A 13566-nucleotide genomic window follows, 5' to 3' on the forward strand; every position below is an offset into this window, starting at 1 on the left:
GGTTATATTAGAACTTACCTAATCTCTTGAGGTTTACTGTAAGGATCAAATGAGGTAATATTTGTAAAGCATTTAGCACAGTTTAGTACATAGAAGGTGTTCAATAATGCTTGTTCCCTTCTCTTTCCCCTTGGTTATATATAAACATTCAAAAACCCTAAAAATATCATGATGAAAAAAGAAAGAGAACAAGAATCTTTTCATTTACCTTTTCATGGCGCTTAAGTAGCTGATGCCTTTGCATGAAGTACTGATCCTTGAGTTGCTGTTTAAGCAACTGATGTTTTTCTTGTAAGTGTCGTTCTTCAAGTTCCCAAATAGCAGCTTCACGGGCTGGAAGAGGAAAACAATTTTCTGAAATGTACATTTGGTTCCCCCCCCCCAATATAATCTTGTTTTCTAGTTTTAATATTAACCTAAAACATATATTCTATTTCCTGTAGTTTATGAATACTTATATTTTAAAGTACATCTTGGTAAATTAATGAGAAATATAATTAACTAAATGTTTAGAAGAAATAAGTATTTCAATTTTCATCCATTATATAGTTATAAAGTATATCCAAACGCATAAGATACTAAAGGAACCCAACATGACTAATGAGTTTTCAAGGCTGTGCAACTAATAAACTACTTTAAAGAAGTTAATTTTTCATCTGAATTTTCAATTTGTCTTAAATTCTAAATCTAACAATGTTTCTAAAAAAGAAAAAATGTTCTCCTTTCTTCTCTATTTTTCCTTTCTTATCTCTGAAAAGAACAATGCTGACCCATTTACCCATAAATTTTTAATACTGTTAATGCTACTTGAACATATACAAGTTCCATATTTCTACATACCTCTCATGAGCTGCTGTTTGTTATTCAAGCATTCTCGCTCAATGTTTGCTAACTCTGCTTTCTGTTGTTGGATAATTTTTTTCAGTGCTCCATCTAATTCTTGTTGTTGCTTCTGGACAAATTCTTGCTCCTATCAGATATATATATATATATATATGCAAAAATCCATTCAGTATTTTGTGAGCATATTTGGACATATATTTGTTTGTGTGTGTGTGTGTGTGTGTGTGTGTGTGTATGTTAATGTTTAACAAGAGGCCCAGATCATTATCAAACAAATCACCAAAAACGGTAAGCTTTGGATAATCAGAAAATAAAATGGTTATAAGGTTTAAATCATTCTAAACTCAAAACTAAGAGAAATATACACACACCATAAATTTACAATCACAGTAATAATTACACAGACTGTACTAGTGCACTAACATCTTGCTTCTAGAAATGGTCCAAAGTGCACTAAGCAAAATAAGAAAAAATAGGCAATGCCTCTTAGAAAGTTGATTTACAAAAAGTCAAATTTTAGAACATTTTCCCCTAAGAAAACAATAGTTAGAAAGAAATGAATCACATTAAGAGATTAATCTTTTATTGATGGTGATGTCATTTAGACATGTACCAAGAATAACGATTTGAGGTATACCATATCATTCCTTAAGAATTATGAAGATTAGGGGCGGCTAGGTGGCGCAGTGGATAGAGCACTGGCCTTAGAGTTAGGAGTACCTGGGTTCAAATCCAACCTCAGACACTTAATAATTACCTAGATGTGTGGCCTTGGGGAAACCACTTAACCCCATTGCCTTGAAAAAATCTTTAAAAAAAAGAAAAAAATTATGAAGATTAAGGATTACTTGACTTCACTTAACAAAAGCTTTGTTATAAGCTTTGTTCCTTAGAAGAATTCCAAAAGTTTTAGTCACAAGAAGGTTCTGCTAAATTATAATACCATGTAGGTTTGAGAATCTGAAATGATTATACTAGAGTGTGTTTTTAAAAAGGGAACAAATTCACATAGCTATATTAAATTAAACCAGTCAATGATCTGTTGCCTCCATTTCTTCCTTAGAGGCCAGACCACTTCTGATCTAGCCCCTAAGATAGTGGACCAAATCCTTCTACATATGTGTGTGTGTGTATATACACACACACACACACACTTCACATAAAAACAGATATGAGTCCCTAGATCAGATAAGTCCCTTAAATCAAGAATGATCCAAGTCCAATATGATCAAGAATCCAGATTCACTGAGTTTCAATCAAAATCAGGGGATAGGGGGATGTTTCTCCAGTTAATTTCACTGGAGAAATCTTTCTTTAAAATAATGCCTCAAGATTGATAAACTAGCTATTAGAGCAAGAATTCACTATGTAACAAAAACTGTTGGGAAAATTGGAAAGTCAACTGCTAAAAACTAGACACAGACTAACATTTCATAATGCATACCAAAAAAAGCTCAAAATGAGTGCAAAGGCTTAAAACATAAAAGGTTAATATCTAAAGCAAATTAATGAGCAGGGAAAAATATTACCTACCAGACTTTTGGACAGGAGAATTCCTGACCAAACAAGAGATAATAAAGGCAAAAAGGATAATTTTTGACTGTATAAAATTTAAAAAAACTTTTGTACCAAGGCAATTTACAGATGAGGAGATCAAAGCAATCAATAGTCATTTGAAAAACTGCTCTAAATCATTACTTATTAGAGAAATGCAAATTAAAGCTTCTCTGAGATACCACCTCACACCTCTCAGACTGGCCAATATGACCAGAAAGGATAATGATCGCTGTTGGAAGGGTTGTGGGAAATCTGGGACACTATTACATTGATGGTAGAGCTGTGAACTCATCCAACCTTTCTGGAGAGAAATTTGGAACTGCACCCAAAGGGCAACAAAAATGTGCATACCCTTTGACCCAGCAATACCACTACTGGGTCTATATCCTAAAGAGATGATGAAAAAGGGTAAAAACATCACTTGTACAAAAATATTCATAGCAGCCCTGTTTGTGGTGGCAAAAAATTGGAAATCAAGTAAATGTCCTTCAGTTCGGGAATGGCTTAGCAAACTGGTATATGTATGTCATGGAACACTATTGTTCTATTAGAAACCAGGAGGGATGGGATTTCAGGGAAGCCTGGAGGGATTTGCATGAACTGATGCTGAGTGAGATGAGCAGAACCAGAAAAACACTGTACACCCTAATGGCAACACAGGGGTGATGATCAACCCTGATGGACTTGCTCATTCCATCAATGCAACAATAAGGGACAATTTGGGGCTGTCTACAATGGAGAATACCATCTGTATTCAGAGAAACAACAGTGGAGTTTGAACAAAGACCAAGGACTATTACTTTAAATTTAGGGGAAAAAAACTGGTATCTTCTTGTCTGATCTTGCTATTTCTTATACTTTATGCTTCTTCCTTAAGAATATATGATTTCTCTCTCATCACACTCAATTTGGATCAATGTATACCATGGAAACAATGTAAAGACTGACAGATTGCCTTCTGTGGGGGGGGGGGGGGGGAAGTAAGATTTAGGGGGAAAATTGTAAAACTCAAAATAAATAAAATCTTTAATAAAAAAAAAACTTTTGCACCAATACAACCAAGGCAACTAAGATTAAAGAAGATGCAGGGAACTAGGGGAATTTTGGCAGCAAATCAATTTTACAAGTATAAAAGTCACTTCTCAATTGATAACAAAAGATATGAATAGGCAGTTTTTAGAGGAAGAAAAACTATCAATAGTCATATAAAAAAATGCTCTAAATCACTGATCAGAAAAGATGCAAATGAAAACAACTCTGAGGTACCACCTCACAATCATAAGATTAGCTAAACTGACAAAAAAGGAAAATGACAAATGTTAAAGGGAATGTGGGGAAACAGGTATGCTAATACACTACTTGCAACTATGATGAACAGTCTAACCATTCTGGAAAATAATTTGGAACTATGATCAAAAAAACAAAGCATATCTTTTGGTCTAGCAGTATCACAAATAGATCTATACCTCAAAGAAATGAAAGAAAGAAAAAAAGTATCCAAATGTAAAAAAATATTTATGGCAGTTCTTTTTATATTGGCAAAGAACTGAAAACTTAGTGAGTGTCCATCAACTGAGGAATGACTGAAAAAATTATGGTATGTGAGGGCAGCTAGGTGACGTGGTAAGTAGAGCACTGGCTCTACTTACTCAGGAGGACCTGAGTTCAAATTCAGCCTGAGACACATAATAATTACTAGCTGTGTGATCTTGGGCAGGTCACTTAACCTTGCAAAACCAAAGGGGGAAAAAAAGAATATTTTGCTATAAAATGATAAAGGGGATGATTTCAGATGAACTTGATAACACCTCAATGAACTGATGCAAGAAGTGGACCATAACTAGGAAAACAATTTACAGAATTACAGTAATACTGCAAAAAAAAATCAACTATTATAAACTAATTCTGATTAACACAATAACCTACCAAAATTCATCTTGAAACATGCTATCTACCACCTTCTGAAAGAAAATAATAGATTCAGAGTACTTAAAAGAAGATTTTTTTTACTTTTTCTTTTTTTTGGGGGGGTAGGGGAGAAGTGGGGAACCATGATTAAGTTGGAAATTTGTTTTCTATGATTATACATATTTGTAATGAGCTTAGTTTTTCTTGATTTCTCAGTGACTAGGGTAGAAGATAGGAAGAGGTAAAGAATTTGGAAATGAAAAAAGAATAAAAAATACCCCATGTTTTAAGATAAATAATTTTTTAAATGCCTTAAGATTATCTATAATTTTATAAATAGGTAAAAGTAGCAGATTAAGTTATTTTTACCTGGGTGGCCTCAATTGTGTGATTCAACATAACATAAAATACCATTTTTATAATCATATTGGATATCAGTAAAAAGAAAAAGGCTTATAAATTAACTGCATAAATTACAATTTCCTATGTAACTAACATCAGTCTTTTACAGCCAGAAAACAGGATAATTCTGTGTAGTATACAATTACCTAGAATAATTCTTCAGAATCCCATTAGCTACCTTTTGCCATGAACTCCAAAACCTCCATTTAAGGAGAAAGCTCAGTTCACAGATGTTATTTCTCACTTGGCCCCATGACTTTGGGACTTTGTCTCTGCTTAGTACCTTCCCTCCTCTTCACCTCCACTTTTCAGTTTCCTTTTGAGTGCTTTCTTTGGCTTTTAGATTGTAAGCTCCTTGAGGGCACAGACTATTTTTCTTTTTCTGTATTTTTTAAGGGTTTTTTTTTTTTTGCAAGGCAAATGGGGTTAAGTGGCTTGCCCAAGGCCACACAGCTAGGTAATTATTAAATGTCTGAGACCGGATTTGAACCTAGGTACTCCTGACTCCAGGGCCCGTGCTTTATCCATTGTGCCACCTAGCCACCCCTGTTGCACCACCTAGCCGCCCCTTTTTTTCTGTATTTGTATCCACTGTACCTACTACAGTGCCTAACACATAGTAAGTACTTAAACATTGCGATGACTGTCTGAATAAACCATTTTAGTTTTTAAAAATTATGGAAAACTCAATTATTTAGAGTCAAGAAAATAAGGCCATCTCTCTGTTCCTCTATTCACATTTAAATTTCCACGAAGACATGTTTCTTATAGTAAAATTACTAAAAGTTTGGAGGGAGTTCTCTAGAGCCATTTCAAAAATATCACTTTTTGGTCCTTTGTTCAATATTTTCATCAATGAACATAGAAGAAAAATTTAACAAAATTATCAATGGCATAAAACTAGAAAAAGTGCTGGCTACTATAATGAATGGAACAATACACTAGGGAGGATATCAAGAGAGATAAAAGCAAAGTTCCAAATTTAAGTTAAAAATTGGAATATACAAGTATGTGATGGGAAAGACAGCAATTTATGTAAAAATAAATCTCAGGTATCTTACTTGAAAACAAACTCAGAATAAGCTCAGAAGTTCACATCTACTTTAAAAAATTTTGATATATTCAATCTCAGAATTATTATATAATGTCTAAATAGTTCCTTTTTATTCTGTATAGTCAGACTACAGTTGGTATATCGTATTCAATTCTAAGCAGCACATTTTAGAAAGAAAATTGATAAACTAGAGTAGCCACGAGAAGACAAACAAGAGTTTTAGACCATAGAAGTGAAATAATATAATTTTAATGAAAGAAAAGAACTTTCTAACATGAGAGATTTCCAATACTATAACAGGCTGCATTTCTGAAGGTTTCTAGAACTAAAAAGTGTCCCAAGAGAAGTTAGATGAGTTAGAATGGATGTTAGAAAGGGAGCTAAAGAATTGGGAGTCAAGATGGATAGGTATGACTATAATTAACATGCATCCTACCCTGAGAAGAAATTTGGTTAAAAAATCCTTGAAAAATTCATTTATAAAATCAATTAATAATAATGCTACTTTAGCTTTTCTCTTTGACAATAAAATCAGAGTGTATTTTGAAAGATTTTATACACATAACTCTTAACAAAAATAAATTCAAACTTTAACATAAATGAGGAATACTAAAATAATAATTCCCCTCAGTGGCGTCTCACTGAATTATCTCAAATAGCTCACCTGATTTATCTGTTACTCAAGTTTTGTCAGTAAAAAATGGGGATTTAATCACTATCAATAAATTTGTCAGAAACAAATGAATGTTCATAATGTACATTTGGATCCTTGAGTTATGAATGTAATTTAACTATGCAATAAAATGCAATACAGTAGATTTTATCTACTTACAAATTTTCTTATCTAGGTAAAGTCCTGAGGGGCAATTAATCCAATATTGAAAGTTCTTCTGGGAATCAAGGAAGATAAAAATACAGTAATGTAGAGGGATTCATTTAAGGAAGTAGCCAGAATTGGTTCTCAATTATAAAGAAAACAACTTTGAAAACAAAAAAGATAGGAGGGAAGAAGGAATCAATAATTTCAAATAGAATTTGTAATTTACCCACTCCCTGATAACTAAAAGATGACTGCTTCTTAAATAACAAAATGACAAAAAAATTCAAGAATTTCTATAGAATCTCAGTATGGGTCAATATAGCCTTATTTTGAGAACAGATGGATTTATTAAGAAAAAAGAATAACAAGACGACAGTTAAAGAATATGAATTAGTGATGTAAATATAATATATAATACTGCTGAACAAAAACAAAGTATTTACACATTAAAACTGTAAAATAATCCTTGATTTAAAAATTAAGCAATCTCAGTACAAAATATTTGTCCCCTCCTTACTAATTACCTATCTTTAGAGTGAAAGAAAAGTCATACAGATTAAAAATACAACTTGGTAATTAAAAAATATGGGCAAAAACAGAACACTGTATAATAATAGATAGTTTACCTATTTCAGACATTTTGTGGTTTTACAAGGCTAAAATTATGGTCATGATCAGAAAAGTAATAGGGATTTATAATTTTCCTCTCCCTTAAAAACACTCACACTTTGCTTATTCTGTTGAAAAATTTTAAAAGCTTTTAATTGAAAATATCTAAAAGATATGCCTTGGTTTCTGAAAAATCAAAATGGATTTTTTCTACTTCTGTTATAAATATCAAAAACCAATACTGCAGGGTCAAATTGGTAACTTTTCTCTGGAGCTGTGAAAAAGAAAACAGATAAGATGGTAAAGCATAACTAATTTACACAAGACATATGGATAAGCTGTAATTTGGACTACTATATAACTGAACAAACAGGAAGTAGGGGAAAATGGATTAAAGATGCCATTTTACATTGACTTTTCTGACCACACCCATACTTTTAAAATATAGAACACAAAATGCCACTTCACACAAAGGAAAAATAGTCACAGCACCCAACTGCTCACATGTGCAGAATTCATAACTTTAATATAAATCTGTTTTTTTCTTTTTAATGAAATCATTAATGAAGGTTAAATCTGAGGCAGAATGGGGTAGAATCAAGCAAAGTAAAGTAGGGATTAGAGGACCTATATGTAAATCCCAGCTCTATAACTCATGTTTTATATGATTTTAGGTTTTCTTTGTATGTCTAGCATTTAGTACAGTATATGGTACATGGTAGATACTTAAATGTTAAATGACTGACTATGCCTCAGTTTATTCAATTATAAAATGGGAATATTTTCCTGAGATAAAATCATAAAAGATTAAATCTATATCAAAGCATTCTGAAAAATCAGTTACTAATGTAAAATACTGTTAAATGTAATTTTTTCTTGATTTTCACTATGGAAACCAATAGTGAAATCAGTGAAAAGCACATGTGAGTCAAAGAAAAAGGGAGAAAAAAAACAACAGAAGCCATTCTTTGGGCTTTTGGGACTTACATCCTGCATTTGAGCGTTGAAGAGTGTACAAGATGACAATTGAAAAGACTGAATCATAACCTGAGCAACACCCTGTGAATCAGAATACAATGCACCTCCTAGGTGAGAACATTAAAGAAGAAAATCCCCTGAATATCTATCAACAATAAAAATTAAGGGTTTCATATGGCCTGGGGAAAACTATTTGACCTCACTAGACCTCAAGATTCCTCATCTGTAAAATTAAGAAAGTTGAACGTCTTGATCCCTTAAATCCTTTCTAGCTCTTTGATTTTTTTACTTTTATGAGTACTATCTATTGCTATGCATATAGAAACAGAAAGAAATATCTGTTTATGACCGTATGACTTGGACCATATTCCAAAATCATATTTAAATGATAATTAGATTATCCAATATTTTCTATTCTCTATACTTATTTCTCACAATAATTTCTTACAAAAATTAAAAATTGACTATTCTCAATCATGGTTCAGAAATGGCATAGAAGGGAGAATTCATCCATTAAGCAAATTCTGATGACTAATGAGGTCCTTTCCAGTTCTATAGTTCTGTGATTCTATCATTAATTTCTTGATCCTTACTTCTAAGGAGAAGGCAATCAGAATTTAAAAAAAAAAAATGACCTACCTAAATCAACCCAGCCTTGTTACTATGCAAAATCTAGAGCAAGAGGCCCTGATTTCACCTTTGACAGAAAAAGCAGTGTTTCTCCTCTTGACCACTAGGTTACTTTCACTTCACATTCAGCATAACAGAAGAACAGCATACTCAGTATCTACAATCTGAATTTAAGAACCACTTGTTTGGTCAAGGTGAAAAGAGATACTCAATATACTTTCTAATACTGCTTGGATTTTGAGAAAATTATATAGATATAAATAAAATTTCAAAGGCTCAAAGCATTATATATCTCTACTAAACAGTCATAAGAATATTCTTTGAAAAACAGGAAATATTGCCTATAAATAAAGTTTCCAGAATATTTTATATACATATATATATCACATATGTCTATTATTTGGCAGCTATAAATTTCTAATATATATTCCAAATATTCAACACAATTTCAATTATCAACACAAATCATAAATATCAGCATGAACTTTTGCACCGAAAAAATGTCCTGAGGACAAATCAATATAAAATATTAGTTGCAAATAAAATGAATCCCCTCACAAACAAGTTTATTAAGCTGAGAGAATAACACTGCTTTCTGTTTTTAGTAGCATTAAGCTGCTGCTGTTACCTGAGCATGCTGGGTTTGTGCAAGCTCCTCTTTCCTGCGTTTCATGAGCTCTTTTCTCAGCTCTTTGGGTGCTTTCTCCACTTCATTTATAACCTACAGTGTATAAGCATGCAGGAGGTGGGGAAATAATACTTTCTCCACAGCAAGCAGTTATGTGAGCATATAAGCTAAAAGTCAATTATCAAAGTAATTACGAAGCTCCCTTTCAGCATGCATTAGCAAAGATGTTAGTATAGCGAAAAAGAAGCAAAGGATAGAACATGCTTTCACCTGAGTGTAAAAAAGAACTTTACACCAAATAAAAGTTAACTAGCTGCTCAGTTATTTCTTTATATTACCTTCTTTCTTAAACATGTTTCAAAGACAATCAGTTGATAAAACTATCACCTTCAGTTATTGAAGTTACACCAAATGTGGTATCTTCAACTGATTCTCTTGAAAAAGTCATAAAATGAGAAAGGTATTTATAAAACAATTTGAAAAATTATAAGAAAGATTAAGTTGCCATTTGTAAATATACTAAATGTCATGTCTGGCTTGAGGATTACAAAGGAATTTCATTTAATTGTAATTTAATCAAATATAAGCCCACTCTGCATACTACGCCCCCCAAAAATCAAATCTTAAGAGCACAATACATCATTTTATATCAAGTGCTTTAAAAATCAACATACCAGACAATTTTGTGCAAAAACAACCAGAATTCATTCCGTTTAAAAAAAATAATAATTCTGATGTTATTCTTAAGCCAAACATAACAAAATGGGTAAGTGAAAATCTACTAAATATTAGCACCATTTAAGAAACTGACAGATTGTTAGGAAATGTGATTCGTTATACCAGAAGGTTAATAATCATAACTGATTTCGTATCTTTTTAGCCCCATCATGTAATCATTTCAGAGTCCGAGATTTGTACACCTGCTGACCACAAATCTGCAACACCACTTTAAAATCTAAATGATCTTGTTTAAAAGCACCCATAGAAAAGACTCCAAATCACCACATGCTACTGATGTTCTCTTAAAGAAATTGTTTTTGATTTAACAAATATTTTAAATTCCCCACCATTTTTCCCAAGACCCAATCACCAAAAAAAGAAGAAACTCCCCAAATGCAAGAAGTTTAGCAACAAGAAAAAGAAAAATACATATAACATAACTGTTAAAAAAATGTATGAATGTTTACCCAAATATTTTCAATAACCCATAAACCCCAAAACAGTAAGTGTAATATATTTATTTTTATAAACAGGTATAAATGAAATAAGCAGACATCTACAGAAAAAAATTTTAAAGAATCTCAATTAAAATAACCTATAAGATGAATTCTGCAAAAAGATTATTATGTACCAAAAAACTGTGTGTAGATACACACACATAATTTAGTATATAAACAATATCTTTAATATACAATAATATGATAAAATTTTATCTCCTTTCAAAATATATGAGAAAAGCTTTGGCCCTAAGTTTTCTGGCTATGTTCAATTTAAAAATCAAATCTTCAAGATTCAATGGCATGAAAATTTTTTTCAGAATTTTATAGAAAATAATAAGTAGATCACTCATTTATAATATTTAAGTCAACTAAGACTTTTCATCCAAATCTATAGAATTAATCATAATCAACATACTGGACCTAATACATTATGTAAAGGTGAATCCTCTAACATGAAAGAAAGAACACTTTAATGAAAAATGAAATCACCTAAGAGCATCTAAGAATAATCTCTAGGTTTCCTTTTAAGAAATAATAGGAATCAAATTAATCAAGGGAAAAAACTTGACAAAGAATATTTACGTTCATTATGAAATCTGTAGATTGTCTTCATAGTCATATGCTTTATATTTTCACCTTAAAAATTAACTTCTCTAAAAGTTTTCAAATATTGCACTAATTCTATGCATGACTTATATGAAAAGTTTCCAACTCATTTCTTTAGCAAATCAAAACATTTGCACTTTTACCTCTTTTTTTCGATTTTTCAACATGTTCTGAAATTTGGACAGTTCTTTCTCTTGTTCTCCTTTAATACGTTTGGCTTCATCTCGTAAGCGATTTGTATGTTCTTGTTCTAGACGCTCTATTGTCTGTTTCTGTTGTTTTTCTAGATTTTCAATCTCTTGGTCATACTGTCGCTTTTTACTCTGCAAAACAATTAGTCCCAAGATTAATTATAAACCACTTCTTTTTTAAAATTACATTTCTGCTGATTTGAACATGTCACTTAGAGTATATAGTAATCAGACAAGTAATCCTTGCTACTACATTATGACACTAAATTGTCATTTTCAATTGTTCAGGTTCAGGTCCTACATGCATGTTTCACTTTGTCATTTGTTACTTAACTCTTCCCTGAGGTGTGTATAAATAAATGAAAGGAAAGTTGGAGAAATGGAAATTCTCAAAGTTAATAGAAATTTTGACAGGTAAAAGACATTTAATTCACCTAATAAGGTTGTTCTAAAATAATACAATCACTATACCTTTTCAATTTACTTCTGAACTCAAATTCACAAAATAAACATAGGTCTCTACTCCCAAATCAAGTTCCTTGAAAAGTCTTTCACTTTACTTTTTGATCTAAAGATTTAGAATCAGGTACCAAAAAAAAAATTAGAAAAGACATTCTAATAAAATTTCTCAAGGAAATGGAGATTAAAATGGAGGAAATGTGTAAACAGGAAACCTAGTTCATTTGTAAAATTATGAAAATAAAATATTAAATGATAAATTACATATTAGATCATTAATTTTTAGCCAAGAAATATTAAAAACTCTCTAGTGAATGAAAACATGCTTAACACAAAAAAATGCCCTGGGCTTTATAAATGTAAAATCGGTGATGCTTACTTTACTCCCTCAAGACCTTTTTACTCTCAGCATATTTTTAAAAAGATTAAGTGAGAGGGCAATAAGAAAATATTTTACCTTTATTCTGACATTTTGATGGGGGGGGAAGCAAATCTGTGCAAGAATTTAAATCCTTGGAAGAAGCTAGGAGGCACAGGGAATTATAGCATCAGTCCTGGAGTCAGGAAGAACTGAGTTCAGATTCAGCCTCAGGACATTTGATAATTACTAGCTGTGTCACTTAATCCCATTACCCAACAAAAACAAAAAGATTTTAAATCCTTATCTAAAGATAAGAAAAATTCAAAAACAGGACTATTACAAAGTTGCAGCAAAGGACTAGACCTTAAAAATTATATAGATTTTTTTTTAAATATAAAGAACCAAATGAAAAATGCTTCTACCTATAAATTAATGTAGATATTCTGCACAATAAAAACTGAATTTTTCTTTTATTAAAGATTTTATTTGAGTTTTACAATTTTTCCCCCAATCTTACTTCCCTCCCCAACACCCCCCCATGGAAACCAATCTGTCAGTCTTTACTTTGAAAAACTGAATTTTATTATGCAACACTAATAATTTTTGCAACTAGAGAGAAGATGCAAAAATTAAGTAAGCATAACAGAAATTAATATTGTCTTCTTGGAGGTATTTTCTTTAGATTAATAGTAAAATTTCATTTCATCAACACTGAAAACCTAGCAATGAAAGCATTGAAAACTTCTCTAGAAGTACTGGCTTGAAAATTATGAAGTATGACTATGACTGAGTTACACAACAAGCAATCCTGAGTAAAAAGTCAAAATCAGGATACCAGAGACAAATCAAGTAAAATGAGATGGAAGGTTCAAACTCATCACAATGATGGAAAAGAAAAAGGAAAAAGGGGAGAGGGAATGTACTTCAAATGCATCATAAGTTACAATATGTAATTACAAAAATTGAGAGGAAGATTAGAGAGCTATAGTTGTTCTGTCAATCAGATATTTTTATCACTGAAATATCTTTTTAAAAAGCTGAAGCAAAATCCAAAGGCTCACCATCATTTCTTGTTCAAAACGCCTGAAAATTTGTTCCCGTTGCTGCTGCAGTTTGTTGTTGAGCTGCTGCTGAGCTCTTTGTTCCTCTTTCTGTAGAAATCTTAATTCTCGAAGCTCTTGACGTCTAGTTAAAACATAATGATGATTGTAGGAATGGTAAGGTCATATTTATAAAAGTTATGACAAGAAGTTAATAAATTAAGCATCATTTATTTACAACTTTCTCAAAGTGAAAAAAT

The 13566-nt window shown here is 31.6% G+C and overlaps 1 protein-coding gene across 2 annotated transcripts in view; it reads right to left on the reverse strand.

Annotated features, from left to right (window-relative positions):
• SLK (STE20 like kinase) overlaps positions 1-13566 on the reverse strand; it is a 74410-nt gene that overhangs the window by 17238 nt on the left and 43606 nt on the right. The window contains exons 11-15 of one of the 2 annotated variants that reach the window (XM_074233778.1): positions 13328-13451; positions 11399-11578; positions 9430-9522; positions 841-970; positions 209-333 (exon numbers count right to left, since the gene is read on the reverse strand). In XM_074233778.1, the coding sequence (XP_074089879.1) occupies positions 209-333; positions 841-970; positions 9430-9522; positions 11399-11578; positions 13328-13451 (652 nt within the window). The remainder of the gene's footprint in view (positions 1-208; positions 334-840; positions 971-9429; positions 9523-11398; positions 11579-13327; positions 13452-13566) is intronic. The other variant, XM_074233779.1, reaches the window with a different exon arrangement.

Source organism: Macrotis lagotis, chromosome 4, assembly GCF_037893015.1.
Source record: "Macrotis lagotis isolate mMagLag1 chromosome 4, bilby.v1.9.chrom.fasta, whole genome shotgun sequence".
Classification (NCBI taxonomy): Eukaryota; Metazoa; Chordata; class Mammalia; order Peramelemorphia; family Peramelidae; genus Macrotis; species Macrotis lagotis.